General features: G+C 38.3%; 2 protein-coding genes across 2 annotated transcripts; both read left to right on the top strand.

The window, feature by feature from the left end:
- Positions 1–8,917: 8,917 nt before the first annotated feature.
- On the top strand, positions 8,918–9,331 carry LOC148923147 (transcriptional regulator TAC1-like). The gene has a single exon (XM_089061411.1). The coding sequence runs from the start codon at positions 8,918–8,920 to the stop codon at positions 9,329–9,331; it is 414 nt and encodes a 137-aa protein (XP_088917537.1).
- A 7,869-nt stretch (positions 9,332–17,200) lies between these two features.
- LOC125206168 (protein PSK SIMULATOR 1-like) lies at positions 17,201–18,859 on the top strand. Its single transcript, XM_048105456.2, has one exon. The coding sequence runs from the start codon at positions 17,350–17,352 to the stop codon at positions 18,751–18,753; it is 1,404 nt and encodes a 467-aa protein (XP_047961413.1). The 5' UTR covers positions 17,201–17,349; the 3' UTR covers positions 18,754–18,859.
- Positions 18,860–25,585: the final 6,726 nt, after the last annotated feature.

Raw genomic sequence — 25,585 nt, 5'->3', positions numbered from 1 at the left:
GAGGGCAAATGTGTTGAAGAAGCACAAGGGCCCCAGTTTGAAGGCCATGATCTGGAAGTTGGGGGTCAGTACTCAGGTACGTAAATTTGACAGAAGAAGTCGAGCACTATCTGATGTCAGCCGTGGTGCGATGCGAATGCTTGATAGGATTACAAAAGAATGTTGGTCACTATGCTACGATGACACACTTCGATGGGGGGTGGCCACAACAAACATGTCGGAGTGCTACAACAACGTGTTGCGGGGTGTTAGAGAGTTGCCAATTAGAGCTTTGGTTGATTTGACATTTTGGAGGACGGTGAAATGGTGGGTGCAGAAGAAGACAGCAAATGAACACACTGAAGGTGAGTTAACCCCGTGGGCGAGGGACATGCTTGCTAGGAATGACTCAAAGGGGCGAAAACATTACATTACTGTAGTTGACCGAGATACAGGGAAGTATCATGTTCGAACTCGAGGAAGAATAGAAAATGGAGTGTCAAAGGGCAACAATGTACAAAAAGTCAGGTATCTGGAGTCGACGTGTAGTTGTGGTAAGTGGCAGACGTGGAGAATTCCTTGTTCACATGGTTGTGCAGTTGCTAGAGACAGAGGTCACGTCATGATTGACCTTATAGATAAGTCCTACTACCTAAGTACATGGAGATCACAGTACTATGGTGAAAATTCATTTGATGCACCAAGACACGAAGATTATTGGGTTGAACCTCCATGGAAATTGCGCATCACCCCCCAGCAGTTGATTCCTAGAAGGCGTGGCCGAATTAAAAGAAGGAGGATACGTAATCAAATGGATGTCCGCAAGGAAGATGAACCGAGGGCTTCCCGCCGTTGCAGAAATTGCGGGAAAGAGGGGCATGACCGAAGAAATTGCACAGACGGTGCTGTTCAATAATTTCGTGGTATATATTTCCTTGCTTTTGGCATTGATTGAGTTGTGCATTTGAGAGCTATTAGTTTTTTTATTGACTATTTTTGTTGATTTGCAGGAACAGCTGACAAGGCATGGCTTCGAAGCTGAATATCGTTGATGTTTATTTTTTGTTGCAGAAACTGATGGTGAATCTTATTGGACAGTTACTATGTTTATTTATCAACATTTTGTGGTAGATGTTGTTGACACTTATTATATTGACTTTTGTTGACAGTTATTATGTCAGATGAATATTGTTGTCATTTTTTTTATCCAGGTGGAATGATTATTTGACAATCGATACTTTGTATTGTCAATTTTGTAAATAATTTCCAAGAATTTACCTTAAAATTGCAAGAATTAAAACATATAAGTTCACACTAAAGATACAAATGAAGCCCCTATCAAACACCTATTTTCCCAAAGGCGTGAATTTTGTTGGAGCTTTCCCTTTGTTCTTCCTTGTTGAAAACCCCCTCAATACATTATGCATAGCCTTCCCAATCATACTTGATGAACTCTTCACTGTTGGTCGTGACGATCCCTCGGTGGGTGGTCGAGATATTACTACTTCATCATCTTCCTCACTCCCTGATTCCCCACCCTCTTCTTCCTCGCCCTCACCCTCTTCGTCCTCACCTTCTTCTTCCCCAACCGGATCCACGAATTGATAATTCTGGAAGTATGGATCACATCCTGCTAGCGCTGCGTTCCAATCAGACCCACCGCCAAAGAATGAGTCACATGATGATCGTGCTCCCCATTGCGAGTGCTCATGGCTTGCACCACTCAACTGAGACTGTGACCCTGGGTAGACAGTCCAACCTGGGGGATCGTATTCTGGATGCAGTGGAGATGGTACCGTATACTCGGGCTGCGGCTGTTGCGGCTGCGACAACCTATGTTGTCGTGTCCACCCGTCCGAAAACCCGGCAATCCATGACGAAGAGAAGTTGGTGGGCGTGGCGGCATGGCCACATTTCGCCGTTGCGAAGCTGGATACTCCATCACATCAGTGTGGTTCGTCGCACAAAGGGCCTCAGTAGCAATTTCTCGGATCTGCCGTAACCGAGGGTCGTTGTCATGTTCAGAGGTCAAATGCCATATCCCCTGAAGGGCCTCAACCTAGATAATACAAATATATAATCATTATTATCAATCTATACAATCAATCTATACAAACATCAAACTAAATACATTTTTATATACAAAAACATAACATACCGTCAACTTCAACGAAGAGGCTGACTCGTTCATCCCAACTGTTGACTGCGTCCCAGGTTAAACTAGGTACGACACTGTGATCCTATTGTACCAAGCCATATAGCCCGGATGACAGGAACCTTCCATGGACGCCGTTGCATGGTGAAAAGTTGATTGGGACCTGTCGTGTCTCAAATCCCATTCATCTATGTAGAATTTATGTATCTTTGCTCAATCAGCACCCTTCCTCCCACGGCGGTGACTTTTAGACAAATGTCCCGCATCACCTAGCATCCTATCACGATACTCAGGAATACCTTGGTAGCGGTTAAATTGTCGGCAAACTCGTCCAGCCTCGTGTGCCTTGACAAATGACCAACACACCAAGTAAGTGTCGCACAAGAAGGATGCAGTCGAATCAATGCAGTAATCAGGCAGGATACAATCTGTATATGGTGTCCACACAAACTACAAAAAAATAATATAAATATCAAAATTAATTTCATAGTTTAGAAAATAGTAAATTCACTAACTAACCCAACAAAAATAAATTTCACCTGACCGGGACGAATCAGTGATAGTTGATCACGATAATGAGCTACTGAATATCGGGGAGCATTTCCAATTTCAGTAACTCCGTGCCACCTATACAAAACATTTATGTCAAAAGTTAACAAAGAAACATAGTTAAGTGAGTTAATGTAAAAAATACATTACTTGGCTCCAGATGGGGTATACGGCGTGTGCATAGGCGATATCAAAAAGGATAGCCTCAATGTGGGCATTCTTTCCCACGCCCATAGCTGCAAAAGAACCATAGGTCCACCCACATCTCTTTTATGTCTACCTATAGATGCCTCGCATAAATAATGATACAGAAACGCTAAGGCAGCGCTACCCCAACTGATACTAGACACGTCAAAGGCATCGTCAAAGGCATTCAACCACATAAAGGGGACTTTGCACCCTGTGGTGTCTGGTATAATAAGACCCCCTAACAAGATCAGCGCATGAATACGTGCCCTTTGCATGTATACATAATCATACAGCCCATCTTCCAAAGGTATCGTCGTTTGGTGGATAAGAGATGTCATTAACAAACCGCCCTACTTCGTTTCATTTTCTACGTCAGGTATCCATCCTAACATATCTCGACACTTGCTGGGCCAATCGTCATATCCGATAGGGTAGTCACGGCCAGTGAAAACACGACCCTCTGCTCTCAAGCCCCACAAGCTTTGTACATCCTATAAGGTTACAGTAACCTCTCCAACTGGTAGGTGGAAACAATGTGTCTCAGGCCTCCAGCGCTCGATCAAGGCAGTGATAAGCTCGTTGTCTATCCTCATCGGCCTTCCACATTCCAACAAGCCTTTGAAACCCCATACATCAAGCCAATGTTTCACAGTTGGATGTATTTGCACTGTCCAGACCTTGCTTTCCGTCCGACGAACTCTAAACACATTTGATGTGCCATTCGCTTACAAGGAGGCTGAAATGTGTTCGGTTTGATGAAAGAGTAATGATGGATCCTCAGGTCCATAACATAACTGTTCTTCAGAACTTGAAGATGCCATCTGCTTCAAAATAATAACCCAAATTGAATTAACATTCCAACATAATCATAAACTCTAAACTCAAATTGAATCAACATTCCAACATTCTTAAGTTCAAAATAATCACCCAAAATAATCACCCAACTTAATCAACATTCAATTTTAATCATAAAAACTCAACAATCCAACTTAAATTGCAACTACAACTGAAAAACACACTTCAATTCAACTTAATCATAAAATTCAACTTCAACAATCCAACTTCATCAAAAATTGAATCACTTCCTAATTATATACATGTGAAACACACAAATAGGCAACAAAACAACAAAAATCGTCCGAAATTTCATCAATTTCATCCTAAACCCTAACATTGTTAAATTGGGGAAAACATACAGAAATTAAGCAATAAGGGATAAATGTAGCCAAATTGAAGAACAAATACCGAATATGTTTGAAATTCGTCGGAAAACATGGAAAATTGCGCCGGAGAAGATGGAAAATCGCGACTTTGCTCGCTGCCTGCTCGCTACCTCTGTCGAAATGTGTTTCTGCCTCTGTTCTGCTGGGTTTAAATCGCGACTGGAAGACGCATAACCCTTATGCGTCACTACTGAAAGACGCATAACGGTTATGCGTCACTAACGTTAGACGCATAATGCTTATGCGTCACTAAATAAAGACGCATAACTATTGTGCGTCACTCCAAAACGCTAATTTTATGTGCATTTTTACTTGACGACGCATAACCCTTATGCGTCATTAAGTAAAGACGCATAACAGATATGCGTTTTACTTATAAAGACGCATAACTTTTATGCGTCACTCCCTAACTGGGAACAAGTCTATTCTTCTTCATTTAAATGGAATGCTATTATCAAGCTAGAACAAAAGAAGAATTAACCCAGAAAATAAAAAAAAAAAATGGTATATAGAAAAAGAAAGATGGCAAAGTCAATCAATTTATTTATTTTTTTTATAGATATATCTAATTTTTAATTTAGTTGAATGTATAATTTCAATGTATCGACTATCAACTGAGATTGCACATAACAAAAATGTGTTGACTTATTTTTCCATGCGCGACTTAAAATAAAATGAATTACCGCTGTTCATCGTACCTGCACGGTTTGCCCCCTATATTTAAATTCAAGTTTGTTTATTCTATTTTTTTAAGTTTGACACGCATACATCTTAACCATCCATGAGTACATTTGAGTAACACTATTTGTATTCCTAATTTTTTACATAATCCACACTACCTAAGCATCCATGGATACATTTTCAATAAAACTGTCTTTAAATTATTATATTTATCAAACATTTTATACAATCATGCAACATAAACATATTACCAATTTATGAAGCATTAAATTTCAGAGTTTTGAATTTTTTAAATTGCTGCATAATATTGCTAGGTGCACCTTGCGCACGAGAGTAGAATGCTTAAATTATTTTGGATGTTTCTTTTACTACAAAAAAAAAATATAATCATTTTAAGGACCCAAAATAGAAACGCACTGTTTACGTTTGGAAATTTAAAAAAAAAATTACTCCCTCCCTCCCCCAAATTTTGTCCTAGTTTGACCGGGCACGGTTTCTAAAAAATAAAATGGAAAGTGGGTTGAAAAATGAGAGATTTCAGAAAAAGAGTCCCAATCCGCAAGTCTTTCGAAATTTGAGATTAATTTTGCTGACCTTTCGAAATATGAGAACTTGGCACGCGAACTTTTTGAATTAAGGGATTTTTGAATTTTTAATAATTTTCTCTTCTTTTTTCTTATTATCTATCCCATAATATTTATAAATTGACCTAATTATTCCTAATATTTTTACCACAATTTTAATTGGAATTTTACTCCAATTTTATTTTCACACAATTCTGTGTAATCACCGCCGCGTCCATTGTATTTAAGCAGCAAATCAAGAATTAGATACTCATCATTATTTGAATTCAATCAGCAAGCATTCACCATTAAATCATACTCCCTCCGTCTCGAATAATTCGGATCACTTTGACCGGACACGGGTTTTAAGAATTGTAATGAAAAGTGGATTGAAAAAGTTAGTGGAATGTGGGTCCTAATAAAACGTGAATAGGAATAAGTTAGGGGAATATGGGGTCTACTACCAAAAATAGTAAAAGTGAAATGGGACAAATTATGTGGGACGGTCCGAAATGAAAAACTGGGACGAATTATCAAGGACGGAGGGAGTATCTCCATTGCCATTTTCTTCGAGGTTCTTCCTCCGAATCGAAACCCCTACAAAACAGCATTAACACCTTCTCCTTCCTCTTCCTCTTCCTCTTCCTCTTCTTCTTCCCCGACCTCTCTCCGTTCTGCCCTCCTCCCTTCTGCTCACCATTCACATCCTGTTTCAATTGAATACTCTCTTCGTTCCGATCACGCTTCCTAACAACACTCTCTTTGTTGAATTTCGTGATTGTGTGTAGGTTTATAAGGAAAAATTGGGGCTTTTGGATGATGAAGAAGTTCAAGGAACAAAATCGATCAAAGAAATTACTAATAGCACAAAATATAGTAGTAGATGATTAAACTCTACTGTGTTTGTATATGTGTCTGTGGTTGTGGTTCAAAATCAGATCAGCAAAATTATGTTGGAGAAGGAAAACGTCAGGAGAAAAAGATTTTTGATCATCGGTGGAACAGGATGGTTGGGGAAGTAGGAGCATCGGTGGAACAGGATGGTTGGGGAAGTAGGAGCATCGGTGGAACAGGATGGTTGGGGAAGTAGGAGCATCGGTGGAACAGGATGGTTTGGGAAGTAGGAGGAAGAAGAAATTGGGTGAAAACAAAATCTAAATTGTTGTGAAATATTAGGGGGTAATCAAGTCAATTTTAAATATTGTGGGATAAATAATACGAAAAAAGAAGAATAAATAGATGAAAATTCAAAAATCCCTTCATTCGAAAAATTCGTATGCCATGATCCCAAATTCTGAAAGGTCAGCGAAATTAATCCCAAATTTCGAAGGGCTTGCGGATTGAGACTCTTTTTCCGAAATCTCTCGTTGAGGAAGTTGGTAAGGTGTGGGTCCTGTTTTAAAGTATTAGTTTTATAATAAAATGTCAGTGAACATAAGTTATAAGTTAGTGGAATGTGGGGTCTATTACCAAAAATGATAAAAAGTGAAATGTGACAAATTTTAGAGGACGGACGGAAATGAAAAATTGTGACAAAATTTTAGGAACGGATGGAGTATAATTTAGGACACAAAATAAACCGTCTCTGAGTTAAGAATAAATTAATTATCTCAATATTTTATATTAATAGACACTTCTATTTGCATCTTTTAATTTTAGTTGGAAAACCAACAATAGAGATATCTTTTTTAAGTGTTGGTAATACTCCCTCCGTCCCCCATAATTTGTCATCATTTGACCCGGCATGGGCTTTAAGAAATGTAATAGAATGTGAGTTAAAAAGGTTAGTGGCATGTAGGTCCTATTTTTACATATTAGTTTTATAATAAAATGTGAGTGAGAATGAATTAGTGGAATATGATGTCCACTACCAAAAATAGTAAAAGTGAAATATGACAAATTTATAGGGAATGACGAAAATAAAAATAATTGACAAATTTTCAAGGACGGCGGGAGTATATTTTTGCAAGCATGAATTTGCAGCTTTAATTGTATTAAAAAATTTCTTATTCCTTTTTTGGTACTGTTTTGTTGTAGATTCAATATTTTAATCTTTTATTTTTGAAATTTATCTTTTGATGTTCACGTCATTTAGATTAGTTTACTTAAGCATTTCTGAAAAAGTAATACTACTGCGTTATATAAATATATTGACCTTGATCGGGTTATAATTTACTTCTCAAGTTGACATGACCTAAACATAGTATTATACAATTCCTTAATTTATAATAATTGTAATATTTAACGTGTTTGACCGAATGTACGGTAATAAAATGGCAAAATACATTCTTAGGTCCTTATACTTTAGTCAAAATGTTCATTAGGTCCTTGTATAATTTTTTAGTTTTAATAGGTTCTTATACTTTTCATAATATTTTAATCAGATCCTTGTACAATTTTTCGTTTTAGTAGGTTTTTATACTTTTATTATAACTTTCATTAGGTCCTTGTACAATCTTTTATTTTAGTGACTTTTTTACATTTATCTTGGATAATAATCTAAATTTAATTAAACTTAATGAACTTTTTAATATTCCATTATTTAACTTAGCATAGTCTATAAAGATAATATCATCTCGTTATCCAATAATCTCAATAAGTTGTAGAGAATAATAAAAAGATTAACTGTGATAATTGAAGATTAAGATCGAAGTTTTTTTATAGAATAACTTTCCGAATTTTCAATTGATTATTTATATTTATATTGAAAGATACGTTTATCTGAATATTTATAATCATAAGAAAAGTTAAATAATAAAATTAAAAGGTTCATTAATTTTAATTAAATATAAATTATTATCTAAGATAAAAGTAAAAGAATAAAGTGTATAAGGATCTAATAAAAGTTATAATCAAAGTATAAGGACCTACTAAAATGAAAAAATTGTATGAGAATGTGATGAAATTTATGAGAAAGGTATAAGGACCTATTAAAACGAAAAATTTATACGAGGACCTAATGAACATTTTGATTAAGTATAAGGATCTAAGAATGTGTTTTGCCAAATCAAATCAAGTGATACCACACATCATATTTGTATATACTCATTCGTTCCGCCAATAAAATTTTGATTTACCTCGAATTTTGAACTATAGTGAAAAAATGATAGAATAAAATTAATGAAATGTCCATTACCAAAAAAATTAATAAATTGTTGAGTTTATTATTAAAAATAGTAAATATAATAAGTAGGATGATTATTTACCGATGATGAAAATGACAAATTAGAATAACTAATTAATGACTTAACAAATTACGAATGGGGTAGTTCTAGAGTATACTCGTGGTCCTGCCGATGTACATGTACCACGTCAATGTTTGAGACACAAGTATTCCTAGCACTCTCGATATTCTTAATCGTTCATCAAATATTTTATTTCCAAATGTATGAGCGTGCTTGATTTAATGTTTTCGATAACAGCTATTAATAGAATAGATCAACCGACCATTTGACCAACTCTTTAATTATTTTATCCCAAACCAAACTAAAGCTAAAATTGCAGCCATAATCTCAGAAAAGGGTCTCAATTTGTGTAATTCCTCCTCCTCTCACCTCTCTCAAAACTCTATTTTGCAAATGGATATAAATCCTTCGAGGATGGAATCAACCCAAGACTTCATTACATTAGGAGATGATTTTGCTCAAAACTTCAAAACGAAGTCGTTTGGATGCACTTTCTGCAAACGAGGGTTTCCCAACGCACAAGCACTAGGAGGGCACATGAACATCCACCGCAAGGATAGGGTGAAACTCCTCGAGTTGGAAATCTCGCCAAGCGAGGATTCTAACGACAGTGTTCCCACTGATTCGTTCCTTGGGGAAAAGTTGAGTTCTGAGAATGATCGGAGCCATGATGAGGATAATCAAGCTGAAGAAAATCACAACATTAATATTAGGAGAATACCGTTACTGGCGGAGGTGCCACCTGTTGTAGACCTTGAACTTCGGTTAGGACCCGAACCTCATCGTCATGCAAGGTCAAAGCCCTAGTTTTTAAGTGGATTCTATTTTCTATCATTGTTTAGATTTGATATAGGAAGTATATTCTCTTATATTATGCACTTGCTCTAAACGCGTTAGCAAAGAGAAGATCTGGATCTATGAAAGGAGAAAATGCTTATATCCGGTTAGTAATTTCAATCTTTGATTATAGGCATGTGTATACATATTTTTTGATTTTGTATGATCATATATGGTCTATTTTCTTCCTTTGACATTGCTTTTCTTTGTATGACCATAAAAAGTTCTCTCTCAACTAATATTACCCAAACATGCTACTGTCCTTGTTATTGGAGTTGTTCAAGATCAAGTGTGTGGATAAATCACACACATATCAAGTGTGTGTATATATCATGAATATGAAGGGAAATCGATGGGTATCTATCAATTTAACGAAGATCCAAATGGTGCCTAATTTTATACATATGGAAAATTGCAGCATTAAAAAAAATTGAGGGAGCGTTGCATTTAATTAATTCAACTAATATAATTGGAGAGTGGAATAATACATCATATGCATTGAAAATTTGTCATAAACCATGTCCGCAAATTACCCAGTGTAAACCCTAATAAGTTTAAAATCAGAAATAAAAATTAAATTAATTTTTTAGACAATTCATAAAGGCCAAATTTGAAGAAAGAAATCCTATTCTTGATAGATATGGTTGCTACTCCCTCCGTCCGTCGCGAATAGGTGACTCGACTTATTTTAACAAAAGTAGTACCCGCAAGTGTACGGGGCTGGTGTAGCAAATAGCAAGCAAGAGTATCGTATCCCACAGAGACAAATTTGTATCAACTTAACTACCACGAACAAATGTCAACTACTATCTAGACAATCGGAAAAAGTTTGGTTTGTTCTAACACTAATAAAAGCATATAATAACCAAATAAACAAGTAAAAGCAAGTAAACATGAAGTGAAAAGATAATATGGAGAAAATTGTAGAACTTAAGGATCCGATGCACAATTTCAAGCTCTTATCCAATCAAATTGCCTTACCTTTTGATGTCTCTAGAGTTACTAAGTCTTAAACCCCCTCCCGAGGTGAGAAACCTGTAGATTAGGTGCTAGGATTGAAGTCTCCTTCTAATCCTAAAACCCCTAACTCCCAAAAGCTCGATTAGGTGTGAATTAAAAGTGTGAATTAAAACCTCAACTCTCCCAAGTTTTATTGCATTAAAGTGTGAATTATTCCTATTTCCAGATTAATTATTTCATCTTCCGATTAATCTAATTGCTAGTCCTCGAGCAATGAACAAAAAGAACTAAAAGAAGACTTGGATTTAAAGGGGTTTAGACATCATCATTGTTTCAAAGAGTATGGAATACAAGAGCATATCAAAATACAAATTATATCAAGTCAAGCCGTCGAGTGCACTTTTACTAATAACTTGTATATCACCTTGGATTCATGCTTCTCTCAAGATATGTGTGTGTGTATTCCACTCTCAAAAGTGTATGTATAGAAATAATACTCTCAAATCAAACTAAAAGTAGTGTTTACCATAGGCTTGCTCCAAATCAAACATCTCCTCTACTAGAATGTGAATGTGAATCTAAAATCAAAAAGGACTTTATTAAAGTTGTAATGTGGCTCTTTGGACGGTAGGGAAAATTTAGGATTAAATGGCTGAAAAGTATAAGAAGCACGTCCCAACAAAAAAAAAACCATTTCCCAATACAAATCTCAGACAAGTAAGACTTTGTCGAACTTCTTCCTCCCATCCGGTCCCCATTTATTTTGAAACCCAACCAATAACTCTTCTAGACTTCGTCTAGCTTATACCTCCACAAATTTATTGTTTTTTTTTTTTATTCCTCTAGACTTCGTCTAGCTTATACCTCCATTATTTTTTTTACAATGCCCCATATGTGCTTCCAAGTTTGTAGGCTTATCACTCTTGACGGTGACTTAACAATTATTTGACATTGGGACACTTTTTAAGCTAGGAAGGCTAACTAAGGATTAAGACAAAAAAAATATACACTTGTGAAGAGGAAAACAAAGAATGCCTAACGTCATCTCCTAAATTCACATTCACGATATAGACTTAATATGATTAGGAACAAGTTCTAGAAACAACAATAAGCATATGATAAAATCATACAGAAACGAAGTTTTGGCTCAAATATCACTGGGGTAATAGCATGAATCAAGGCAAACAAGCAATTCGTTACTTATGCACCTATTACTCAAACTCTTAAGTCAAAGACTATGATAGCTTAAAAGATGGATGATGTTTTTATCATTAACAACTAGTCTTTACCCCAAGAAACCAAAATTCACACAAGTTCAAATTCAATTCCACAACAACCCAAAACTAAAACAACTCACGGAGGTCTAAAGCAAATCTACCCTAAAACATAAATAAAAGCAACAAAAGACAACTAATCAATTTGAAACAAAAATAAAGTAGTAAAATACCTTATAAGGCTCACTATCCACCATATTACCCCCAAACTTATTCAAGGCTATGCAAAGAACAAGTTTGAAAAGTTGGTGGCGAAGGGAGACTTATATGATGGATAATCTAAAACAAAAACAATCTAAAGTTACCTACTAGGGATTACCTCCCCTATAGTACCTTTGGTTATCGCCGTTGGCTCGACGTCTTCAATAAGCTCATCATTTCACTTCCCCATTAATGGGGATGTTGGCTTCTTCTTCGCGTCTAGACAAGTATGATATTTCCAACCTCTTCTTCCACCATATTTTCTTCACCATGCTATCATTTGATATCAGCTCAAACCCGGGTAAGCTCGATGCCTCTGTTTTCTTGTCTTTCACTTCCTTAAGCTTTTTCTGTCTTCCTTTGCAATGACTCGATCCATCACATGGGACAAATAGACACTGTGGTAATGAAATATTCTCGACCTTGGGCTTCACCATTTGATCCTTCTGAACATGTACAACGTGCACAACTTTGCAATCTTTCTTCATAGCAAGCTCTTCCACCTTAGGACTCCCCATGGCATTGTAGATGGACAAGATATGGTGTTTGGTGCCCATACGAAGGGTAAGCTCTCCCATTGAAACATCAATCAATGCTTTCCTGTCGCTAAGAATGGCCGACCAAGGATAGGCGGCACATTCTTATATTCTTCCATGTCAAGCACGGCAAAATCAACGGGAAATATAAAGTCGTTTACCCGCACTAACACATCTTCTATGATCCCTTCAGGATAGGTGACAGATCTATCGTCCATTTGGAGCGTGATTCTAGTCGGCTTGAGAGTGCCGATTTTCATCTTCCTAAAGAAGGATAGGGGCATCAAGTTGATGCTCGCCCCCAAATCACAAAGTGCCTTCGTGTGTTTGTCATCACCAATGACGCATGATATGTTGAAACTTCCAGGGTCCTTAAGCTTTGCCGGCTATTTCTTCTGGATTATGGCACTGCAATTCTCCGACATGCTCACTGTTTCGTAGTCCACCCACTTTTTCTTCTTGGAGATCACATCTTTTAGGAACTTTGCATACATAGGCATTTGTTGCAGAGCCTCTACTAGTGGGATATTCACATTCACCTTCCTGAAGGTGTCCCACAATTTCTCAAATTTCTCATCCACAACCTCCTTCTTGATTCGGCTAGGGAACGGTATCTTAGGAGTATATGGCTCCAATCAAGGTGGTTCAGGTTGTTTCTTCTCTTCCTCAACAACATTATCCTCTGCAGTCTCTCCATCCACCTCTTTTTCCACTTCATCGGGTTGAATGGTGGCACATATGGCTTTGCACTCTTTGTGTTTGACGGGATCGGTGCTTGTATTGCCAGGAAATTGTCCCGGCTTGGGTAGAGTTCCCACAGCTTGGTAAATCTGACTGAGCTGAGTATCGATGCTTTTCATGTGTGTGTTCAAACCTTCCACATTAGCTTCTACCTTGTCCAGCCTCTGATTAGATTGTGTCATGCATTCGCCTGTGTGTTTTATGAAAGTCATCAAGACTTCTTCGAGCTCGGCCTTATTCGACTCTTTGACTTGGCCATTAGACACTTGGAATCCTGGTGGTGGCTGCAGAGCGTTGTTGGGGTTCCCGTAAGACAAGTTGGGATGGACCTTGTTCCCATAGTGGTTGTAATTACCACCGCCTTGGTTGGGGCGGTAGTTGTTGAAGTTTCCATTGTTGCCACATTGGTGAACGTAGTTCACATCTTCAGCCCCTTGTCGGCTTTCGAGCCCGGATGACTCAGTTCCCATAAAACCAAGCTTGCTAGTTAAGAAGTCCAGCTGCTTGGACATCATGTCCATCCTACCAAAATCAGATGCGGATGCTACGTTGTAGGATTTGTTTCTTTCGTTTCTCCACCCCTAATCATTTGAAGCTACACTTTCGATCACTTCAAGTGCTTCTTCTTCTCCCAACTTCAAGAGTGACCCCTCTGCGCTCATATTCAACTCACGCATTACCTCTGGAATGGCTCCTCTATAGAAAGCTAGGATTTGTTGCCCCGGGCTTAACCCGTGGTTGGGGCATCTCTTCATCAAATATTTGAATCTCTTCCATGCTTCTTGAATGTATTCTTGAGGCTGCATTGCATAAGAGATGACTTCTGCTTGTCGCTTGAGTGCCTCGCTCGGTGGGTAATATTTATCTAGGAAAAGCTCCACCATTGCATTCCAAGTTGTGACTGAGTTGGAGTCCATGCTATCGTACCAATCCTTGGCTTCGTCCTTCAGGGAGAACGGGAACAGTCTGAGGTGGATTTGCTCATCTGAGACACCATTAGCCTTCACAGTATTGCTTATCTGTATGAATTTAGTCAGATGTTTGTTGGCGTCCTCTGCGCTCCTACCACCAAATGCATTTGCCTCCACCATATTTATAAATCTCGGCTTAAGTTCAAACCGGTTGGCGGCTATCCCTTCATTGTTGATTGGAGGATTAACAACTTATCTGTAGGCAAACTGATTCTGTACCGGCACTGGCCTCACGTTATGCGCATCCAATTGCCTTTGCATGGTTGCCATCTGCTCTCGGAGTTGGCGAATGACAGGATTCTCATTATTGCCCCCTCCATTATTTTTCTCATTATTGTTTCCCCCATCGTTGTTCTCCCGTTGTTCTCCATTAGGATTGGAGAATTAGGCTCGTACTGTATCGGTGATGGAGGTGGAGACGGAGTAGGTGACGGAGTTCTCTTGACGGGGGAGGTTGGACGCCTATGACCCGGTGAAGATACATGGATCCTTTGGTTCAACCTCCTCTGAGCGTTACTCCTCCTGTTGGATGCTTCGATCTCGGGATCGATGGGTTCTAAAGGTGGACCTTAAGAACGAGTGCGCATACAACCTGAGAAAATAAACACCAAGATTAGAGAACTCAAAAGTAAAAATAAAAATAAAGCAAATAAAATCTAGACTAGTAATCACAATTATTATCACGATATTAAGCTCTAACGACACAAAATAGTCCCCGGCAACGGCGCCAAAAACTTGACTCGACTTATTTTAACACAAGTAGTACCCGCAAGTGTACGGGGCTGGTGTAGCAAATAGCAAGCAAGAGTATCGTATTCCATAGAGACAAATTTGTATCAACTTAACTACCACGAACAAATGTCAACTACTATGTAGACAATCGGAAAAAGTTTGGTTTGTTCTAACACTAATAAAAGCATATAATAAGCAAATAAACAAGTAAAAGCAAGTAAACACAAAGTGAAAAGATAATATGGAGAAAATTGTAGAACTCAGGGATCCGATGCACAATTCCAAGCTCTTATCCAATCAAATTGCCTTACCTTTTGATGTCTCTAGAGTTACTAAGTCGGCCACAATTATAGATTAAACCACCTCCGAGGTGAGAAACCTGTAGATTAGGTGCTAGGATTGAAGTCCCCTTTTAATCCAAAAACCCCTAACACCCAAAAGCTCGATTAGGTCAAAGACCTCACTCAAAACCTCAACTCTCCCGAGTTTTATTGCATTAAGGTGTGAATTATTCCTATTTCCAGATTAATTATTTCATCTCCCGATTAATCTAATTAATCCTACACAATCAAGTGGTAATCAAGCAATTGAAAGGAATAAACCCAAGATAATCAAATAACTACAAGAGCAAGGTAAGAAAAAAATCAATTGGATAAAAACTATGAAATTAATGCATCATCACCAAGAATTCTACAAAAAGGGTTTAGCTACTCATGTTCTTCATAAAAATCATGTTCAAAACAAAAGATTCTATGAAATACATGGAGAAAAGATTAAGATACTTCTGTGAGAATGAATCTATGGAATGGCAACTTCAATCTTCCGATTGAAGTCTTCAATCTTCAATTTCCTCTCTCAAAGGTGTTCTTGGGGGTGTGTGTGAGTGTTGGAGGCGGTAAGTGTTGAATTATGAAACGTAGGCGTTCTTCCTTTTAATCCCCTATCAAAAATCGCATTTTTGGCATAAAAATACGCCAACATAGCGTACCCGGCCGGGTGGAATTATAAAGAATAAAATTCACCCGGCCGGGTGGTCATTTTGGACCACTGTCTGACTGTTTTCGCACAGAACACCGTACCCGGCCGGGTGGTTAATTTACCCGGCCGCGTGGAATTTTCTGGAATGTGCAGTGTTCTTATAACAGCCATAACTTCTTCTACCGAACTCCTATTGAGGCGTGCGAGGTACCAACGCGAAGCTCTTTCGAAGACAAAGAGATTGATATGCATTAGTGGCTGATTGGACTTCAAAATATCCAGTTAATATTATCTCAAACCAAGGTTGCTGCACATCCATATATGTTGTACCTTTTTCTACACATTCTTAACAAAATGGTCAAATATCAAAATAATAGAGAATTAATCATAATCATATCCGATAATAGAAGAAATGTGATCAAAACCATGCAAGATTACTCTCTAAAACCAACAAAATCCAAGTATGTCAATAGGAGTCTCATTTATTTTCGACACGTGTTTTAATACTCTCTCCGTAGATGAAAAATAGTCTCATTTTGCCATTTTGGGATGTCTACAAAAAATAGTCTAAATTATATCTCATACTTTACCCAACTTTTCTCTCTATCTTTCTTACTTTACCTATTTTTTCTCCTTTTTCTCTTACTTTACCAATTTTTCATTAAAACTCGTGTCGTTCACAGTTGTGACTATTTTTTGTGAACGAAGGGAGTAAATGTTAAGAAGGTGGGTGGAAGAAAGTTGTGGAATATGAGTCCAACTTGTATATATTAGTTTTAATGTTTATATGAGTGTAATGAGTTGGTGGAATGTGAGGTCTCTTTACCATTTATGATAATTATGAATCGGGACTCTTATTTGCGGATGGATCAAAATAGAATAACAAGACTCTTATTCGTGGACGGTGGGAATATTTCTTAAATATCATCTAATTATTGTATGGCTAGAACACGTGTATTAGAGGAGTATCAATCATTTAAGCCATGCATGAACAGTTTCAGTTCTGCAGTAAAATCTAACCTTTCAGTTAAAACGTCGTCCCTGTGTTCCATTACATATTTCCTTAAGAGAATTGCATTCTATGTTTCCAGGTGAATTGGGTATATGTTGTATTGTACCTATGCCTTTGCAACTGAAGTATTTGACAATTTGGCTATATATATAATTTGATGCAGTATTCAACTGAAGTATTTGACAATTTGGCTATATATATAATTTGATGCAGTATTGGAAGATAAGACTTGGAGACCGATCAAGTTATATTGGTGTTAGATTGACAATGAAGATTTGTAGGCCGTTGCATGAGAAAATGTTACAAAAATCTAAAATGGGAGGACGAAATGGTAGAATGCACGAATTCTTCCGATATAACAACCGCCGTTGGATTGAGAAAATCTTTTAGCTGTTTTACTCTGTATCAATATTATTTTGATTTATTTAATACAAACATAAAACAAAATCCACAATTTAGATAAAGCTTCATCTTCCCCAATTTTCCAAATTGAAACCCTATTCCAATGACAAATCCTGGGAATCTGCTCGGTTCTCCCCCGATTATTATTATTATTATTTCAATTCTATCACCCTAATTCATTATGGTCGGTTTCAAGCATAAAGGTTGGCTGCCGGATATCGCTTCCTCCAAAAGAGACCACCGCCGTTGTACCGACGCGTCGAAGAAGAAAGCTCCTCGTCTGCGAATCCTCGCATTCGAGACTGCCAAATCCATGTCGAGGTTAATCTCTCTCTACAAATCCATCTCCGACGACGAGATTTCCCGACTCAAAAACCGTCTCATCAAATCCAAAGGAATTTCATACCTCACCTCATCGGACGAGGAGTTTCTACTCAGCCTCGCCTGCGGCGAACGGACCGAGGACCTCGATCGCGCGGCTGCGGTCGTCGCGCGCCTGGGGAAGAACTGCGGCGATCCCTGGCTCAACCAGTTCGATCTGGTTTATGCGGATCTGAAGCTCGGCGTCATGGATTTCGGGAAATTGGAATATGGATCGAGGAATTCCGAGAAACGGGTGCATAAGATGGAGAAATTGGTGTCCGCGACCTCGAGGCTGCACGCTGCGCTGGCGGCGCTGGCGGAGATGGAGGTTGCGGAGCGGAAGATGAAGCGGAGGAACAAGGAATTGGACGCGAATTCCAATCTGTTCAACCAGAAACTCGAGATCCAGCGCAAGGACGTCAAGTATCTCAAGGAAACTTCTCTGTGGCGCAAATCGCGTGATAAATGCGTGAGCATAATGGCGACGATTGTGATCATCGTGTACATCCGAATTTGCTCTGTTTTCAAGCCCTACATCACGATTCTCCCTGCGATCTCGTTGCTCAATGTCGCGTGTTTCCAGCAGCAGAGAGATCTCGACTTGATTCAGAAGATTAAGCAGCAAATGGTTGAACATCCTGGCCATGTCCACACAGAGTTTAAACCAAATAAAATCCGGTTCCGAAAATCGGGGATGTTCTTCAATGATTGGGACACATTCGATACCGAGAGAGAAAAAATCACCAAAAACAATAGAGTTTTCCACTCGGCTGGGGCGTCGACATTGGGAGGGGCGGGGCTGGCGTTGCACTACGCGAATGTGATCCTACTGGTGAAGAAGTATTTAGATTCGTCGTCTTTGATTGGGCGGGACGAGCGGGAGGCGCTGTACCAGATGCTGCCGGAGAATCTGAAGGCGTCGGTGAGGGCGAAGCTGAGCAAGCTGATGAGATTCGGCGAGGATGATGCGTTCCTGGCGGAAGGGTGGAGGGCGGCGACGGTGGAGATCATGGGGTGGCTGGGCCCGTTGGCGGAGGATACGGTGAAGTGGCAGATGGAGAGGCATGTGGATAAGCTCAAGTTCGATACGAGGCCTTGTGTGCTGCTGCTGCAGACGCTGCATTTCTGTGACAAGGAGAAGACTGAAGCGGCCATTGCTGAAGTGCTGGTGGCGCTGAGCTGCGTCTATAGGTTTGAGAATCGCGGTGTTTATGGGGAATGAGAATCACTACATTCATCCTCTAATTGCAGTTTAGTTTCTTCACATTCAAATTTGGATTCTTGTAATAGTGTTTAAGGGCAGCTTATATTCACATTTGTTTTAGTTATTTTTGGACAAAAGTATCTATTGAGTTTCCTCTAAATTTTGTTGAATGAAAATAAATTTACATAAAATTGTAAAAACATAAAACTAGGGAGTATGTTTTAATTTTACAATATAATTTATAACTAATTTATCCTTAATTTTAAATTCTATCTATGTTTCACTAAAAATTGAACGTTTTCTTTTTTGGCTTGTCCTATTGAAATTGAAATGTTTCCTTAGATAGAAATATAATTATTTTACTTTTTCTCTCTCCCTTACATTATTCTCTCTTCATTAACTCACAAAACAACATTATATAAAATCATGTGCCGAAAAACAAACGTTTCATATTTAATACAACGGAGAATATATTTTTTTAATACTATTATTTTAGGAAAATTTATTAATTTAGATTATAAATGAATAATGGTAACACTAATTAACACATTATATAATAAAATAATGCAAATTTGTCAATAAAGTCATGAAATTGTTAAAATAGTTGATTTTTTCGGTGAATTTTGAATTTTAAAATAGTCATTTGTCAAGTCACGCTTTTGGCGCGCCACGTAGGATAAGTTTGTGTAGGAAATCTATTGGGTTGGGTCGGGTCGGATCAGAAATTTACACAAGGCCAGTAAAATTCATGACTTTTCATGCAACATTTAAAGTTCACAGAAAAAACCAAACTATTTTGATAGGTCATGACTTTAAAATAATTTGAATACTTAATGGAAGAATAATATCATAACTTAATATACTAGTACTATATATATTCTCAAATAAATTTTGATTTTATCATTTTATAATTTAATGTAATATCTAGTTATTTATTTTTCTATTGTACTCCTTATATTCCTTGTTAAGTGATTCATATTCTTTTTTTAGACATCCCAAACTAATCGAGTTATTTCTTTCTTTGGCATCTCTTACTTTTTCCTCTCTACTTTTTCGTCTTTCTTGTAGCACTCCATCCCGGCTAAGATGACGCATTTCTTAATCGACACGGAATTTTTGAGAGTTGTTGGTTAATGGAGAGATAAAGAGAGTTGAATATCTTATTTTAATTGAAGAACAAAAAAGTGGTTATGTGTGTTAAATGGAGAGAGATTTTTCTCTCTTTATTATATTTTTCTCTATTTTTTCATCTCTTTATTAATCTATCATAAAATGAGTATAAATCATCAGTGCAATAATAAGAGTAAAGGCCCAAACTGGTCCTGAACATATGCTCATTTTATGATTTTGGTCCTACACATTATCTTTTGAATTTTTAGATCCCAAACATTTTAACTTGGGTCACAATTGGTCCAAAGTTAACTTTTCCATCAAAATTTAACAGTCAACGTTTTTAATCATGATTTTGGCCAAATTAGAATGATAAATATGATTATTAACTCCCTAATTTTATTCTTAATTATTTTAATAAGTTATCATTTAAAATATAAAACACATAGTATTAAAAAAAATTCAAAATCAACTACGGTGCATCTCCTCCGATTCTATCTCTGCCTCCACCCCCTCCGCAACTGTAATCGCCACCACCGGAGAGCTTATCTGCCTCCCCCTCCCCGCAACCGCCTCCTAAGCGCTCCAATCCCTAAATTCCTCCCCAAATTCCTCCTTCCTCTGCAGCTCCAACCGCCTCTACTTCGACGACTTCATCCCGCCATTCTCCCCGCCGACCGCCTCGACGCCGCACAAATCTACTTCGCCCCCCCCCCCCCCCCCAACTGTAGAGCTAGCAGGTGAGTGGATGCCTCTTTTGCATGTCAACAACAGTGACTATATATGCTGCTATTATAGTGACAGGAGGTGGGACGGAGGTCAGTGGTGGTGGTGGTGCAAAGGTGTTTGTGGCGGCGAAGAGGAAGCAGAGCTTTATGGAGGCGCATGGGCTGGAGCAGTGGTGGTCTGGTCCGATGACTTGGAGGTGGAGATGGCCATTAATAATAGTGAGCTTATTAGTAGGCAGCTTCAATCTTTATATAACTTATCCCCTTCTTGACTCAATCTATGACTTTTATCTTCATTTTTGCGCGGGGAGGGCGAAGTAGATCTCGCGGCAACGAGGCAGTCGGCGGGGGAGAGCGGCGGGATGAAGCCGTCGAAGTAGAGGCGGTCGGAGCAGCAGAGGAAGGAGGAATTTAGAGATTGGAGCGCTTCGGGGGCGGTTGCGGGGAAGGGGAGGCAGATGCGCTCTCTGGTGGCGGCGATTACAGTTGCGGAGGGGGTGGAGGCGGAGATGGAATCGGAGGAGATGCAGATGCTTTGGTTGATTTTGATTTGTTTTTAATATTATTTGTTTTATATTTTAAATGATAACTTATTAAAATAATGAAGGATATAATTAGGGAGTTAGTAATCATATTTAACAGCTTAATTTGGTTAAAATCGGGATTAAAAACGTTGACTGTTAAATTTTGACGGAAAAGTTAATTTTGGACCAATTGTTATCCAAGTTGAAATGTTTGGGATCTAAAAATTCAAAAGATAATGTGTAGGACCAAAATCATAAAATGAGCATATGTTCAGGACCAGTTTTAGCCTTTACTCCAATAGTAATTGAAACTATATCTTAATATATTAAAAAAACTATAAAATAATTAAGCATTTTTTACACAAATGTGAATTATATAATAAAACAATGTAGCTTGTTTGCCTAAGTACATACTTCTTCTCATAAAAATCTGTGCAATTGAAATGACACGTAAATTAATGTACAATTAATAAAATAAGAGAGGGGAGGGAATAGTAGTTAAAGTAGTGTTAATCGATAGTGAGACTCACATTATAATTAGTGGTTAATGAGTTATAATGCTGGGTCATAGTGATATAAGTTGTAAATAAATTAATGTATATAAGTAATGAGTGGGGGATGATTTTCTATAAATTGAAATACCTATATTTTTGTGGTATGGATCGAAATGGAAAGTGCACATATTTCTATGTGACAGAAGGAGTATTAAATATCTAGAACGTGTGAATAATTTATATATCAGGCAAATATGATCATTATCTCTTCCTCAGAGCATCTATAATGGTGCAAAAATCTTCCGGACGATCCCTCGTTCGCGCTCGTCAGACCACTACGGACAAGAGCGTACGAGGACGTTCGACGTGTTTTTTTAATTTTTAATTATGAAAAATAAATTTTTAAATTAAAATAAAAAATTATAATTTCACAACAATTCGTACATGGATCCTTGAATTAGTGAATGGTTATAATTAGATAGGTTTCAACTCCTAATTTTTGTGCCTTCAATGTGGGATAAATGACTATTTTTTATGGATAGATTTTCATCTCCAAATTTCTTTACGATTTCGATGTGGGACAAATAATTTTATTCTTAAAATAGAGCTTTTGTTGCTTTATGTAAAATTTTGCTTGATTTCAATACAAATCTATATTTAGTATAGTGATAAATGTGTCTTGAAAAATAATAGATGGTGTGGTCTCAAACTCCAAACTCAACATATTCTTTTTAAATTTAGTTTTTATTATATTTTTCTCATTTTATTCAATTGTTTTTTTGTTTATACTTTTTTCCTATTAGCATGCTTATATATTTATGATAATGTAAATTTAATTTGAATAATTGATACACTATTTTTTAGCACTATTAATACCTGCAAGTATACATAATAGAAATAGTATAGCCAAAGGTCAGTACCGGGATATCGAACACGGGGAATGCAAATACAGACTGTCTATCTTATACTAAGACTCAATTACTATCTGGAAGAACAGAAGATTTTGAAAAAATTTTGAAAACAGAAAACAATAGAAGGCAAATAACAACTAGATGCAAATAGATCACGAGATAAAATATAGAGATAAGGGAATTCCAAGGATGTGCGTTCACAGTTATGGTTATACAAATTCCAAACTACAATACCCTAGCACAATTATTACTTTGATAGGACGAGTCACCTAGCTTATGCTCATGCGATACAAACGTTGATTACAAGATTAGGGTTGTCAATCCTAACACGTAACTCCAAAAAGCTGCTAAGACCCTTGAAAAGACCTCACTCTCAATTAACAGTGATGTTTTCAGCGAAGCTAACTGTAGCGTCTACTAAGTGGACCTAACTCGTTAGAACTCTCTCACAGTTATGAAGCAAGTTATATTAAATCATGCAAGATTTTGTCACTCAATCATGAAGCATCAAGATTATAACTTAGGGAAGAAACAAAGTAAAAATAAAACGGTTTTTAAATAGAAAAAGGAATTTTATAACCAAAGTCGTTACTAACACATCCCTAGAATCCTATGAGTTTAGTTACACATAATGGAATAAGCTAAACACATAGATTGAAGGGAAAACAATTTGAACATGAAACTAAAGCTAATAAAACCCGTAGGTTGAATCCTTGTCTGTCTTGATGTTCTTGAAATCCTTCTCCAACTCCTTGCGCAATTGAAGTACTCTAGCTTTTTATCTCTGTGAATTATTTTGCAAGTAGAAGCTCTCTAATTTGATGAAGCTTGAGGTCTTATTTATAGAGAAAAGCCAATCCTCATTGTAGAAGGAAGGGATCTTCAAAATATGGTAAATCTTGGAGCAGATCTAGGGCAATTCGGATTCGCCGCCTTTCTCCGGCGGGCCGCCGCACCTTAGCCAGCGGTCGCCGCGTTGGAGTCCAGAGTCTCTGTTCCTTCGGCGGCGAACCGCTGCATGACTCCTGTCAGTTGTCGGGAGAGACTCTCTTCAAAGTGTAATTTTCTGAGGCAGACCGCTGCACTGCTCTGACCGCCAGGTGCCAGCGGTCGCCGTACAACTTCGCGGCAGTCGCCGGTCGCCGTCTGACTCCAGATTTCCAGACTTTGCGTTTTGGCTTCCTTTTTCGGCTCAATTATGCACATTTCTCACTAAACACGTCAAAATACCAAAATAGATAAAATATGCAAATAATGGACGTGTAGAGTGATTTTGATATAAAAAACGGACCAACCACTAATTGAGCAGATCAGCGACCCGAGTGTTGAAAATTGGCATAGGGAGCAACTTGGTCCCTAGCTTCTTCCACCACTTATATTTCCCCTTTTTGGTTTTGATAACATAAATCTCGGTGTCCTCCTTGGGTCCTTTCTTCTTCTTTTGCTTCTTCTTCTGCGGAAGAGAGGTAGAGGAGTTAGGGTCGTCCTTTTTGAGAGAACGTTTTACCTCGTTGACAATGTAAATAGTGGAGGTAGAAGGATCCTCCGCTTTAAATTATTCTTGAGGCTTGGTCAAATCCATGATCATGACTGCCCTGCACAGGCGTTCCATCTTCACCCGCTGTGCCTCCTCAAACTTGAGCATCTCACTCTCGATCTTATAGGTGGAGCGGCTATAGTTGTCACTAATTGTGATCTCGCTACGACCTACATCAATCAAAGCTTTGCAAGTGGCTAGAAAATCTCTCCCAAAGATTAGAGGGACGTTCTTGTCTACTTTGATGTCAAGCACAATAAAGTCGGCGGGGAAAATAAAATCGTCTACCTTAACTAAAACATCTTCAATCATACCTACTGTTTTGATGGACGAGTTATCGGCCAACCTTAGCGTCACGTCTGAAGTTTTGAGCGGCCCAATGTTGAGCTTTTCGTAGTACTTCAGTGGCATGAGATTGATGGATGATCCTAGATCGCACAGGGCCTTGTCAACTTTCCCTTCTCCAATCCGACATCTAATAATGAACTGGTCCGGATCTCTCTGCTTCACTGCCCTTTCTTTTTGGATGATCTCGTTGCAATGATGCGGTAGCTTAAGGTCAGCTTTAGTCGGCTTTTTCTTCCTCATCACCGCATCCCTTAGTAGCTTTGCATACTTGGGTATTTCCTGCAACGATTCAACTAGAAGAATGTTAGTATGTACATTACAAAACATGTTCAAAAAATGTTTGAACCGCTCTTCGAGCTTAAACTTCCTCTTTGGTTGGAAAGGTAGCACAATTCCGTTATGCCGCACGAGTCCTTCTTTAGTAGACGATTCTGCCTTGTCCGCGACGGCCCGCTGCAGGGTGTGCGGCGGTCCGCCAGCGGCTGGGCAGATCACAGTTGGTGCTTGTGTGGCGGCCCGCTGCGGTGGTGGCGGCGGTCCGTCGACGGCTGGACAGTCCCCAGATTTCTGCTTGGCCACCCACTTCTTGTTGATGTCGTCCACTCGTGCGGCTGCCTTCGCCCTGTTCTCATCTAACTTCTTTTGGATTTGCTCCATTTGAGTATTGATGTTTGTTATGGCAGTTGAGATCGTGTTCATTCCTTGCTCGAGGTTGTTTATCCTAGCTTCAACCACTCCGATCTTGGTATCATTAACTTTCCTGTCTTGTGTAATCACTTCCAAGATCCTTGTGATTCATTGGTCATACTTCTCCTCCTTTTTGATTGGTTCAACTACTCCTCCTTTGCCAACGTTAAATCCTGCAGGGGGTTGCAAGAAATTATTGTTAGAATACAAAAGGTTTGGATGAGGCCGGTTTCCGTTATAATTGTTGAAATTACCACCCCCCTGATTAGGGCAATAATTATTGTTGTAATTTCTGTTGGAACCGCCTCCTTGCACGTAGTTGATTTCCTCCACTATCGGGGCAGGGACCTCGGGTTTAGAGACCGCTATGATGGAGGTTGATGGAATCTGATCCTCCTTCCTTGATGTGTCTATTTGGTCTACCCTAACCCTGAGTTCGGCCAATTCCTTCGCAAAAGAACTTTTTTCGGCCTCTTCAATTGCAGCTATCCTCTTCATGTTGTGCCTTTCT

The sequence above is a fragment of the Salvia hispanica genome, chromosome 6 (genome assembly GCF_029641045.1).
Source record: "Salvia hispanica isolate PSC_SH4W2 chromosome 6, Shi_PSC_v1, whole genome shotgun sequence".
NCBI lineage: Eukaryota > Viridiplantae > Streptophyta > Magnoliopsida > Lamiales > Lamiaceae > Salvia > Salvia hispanica.
This window is presented reverse-complemented; position numbering and strand designations above follow the sequence as displayed.

Bases quoted from the DNA above. Each gene is read 5' to 3' on its own strand.
- LOC125206168 (XM_048105456.2), top strand. From the start codon at position 17,350: ATGGTCGGTTTCAAGCATAAAGGTTGGCTGCCGGATATCGCTTCCTCC.
- LOC148923147 (XM_089061411.1), top strand. From the start codon at position 8,918: ATGGATATAAATCCTTCGAGGATGGAATCAACCCAAGACTTCATTACA.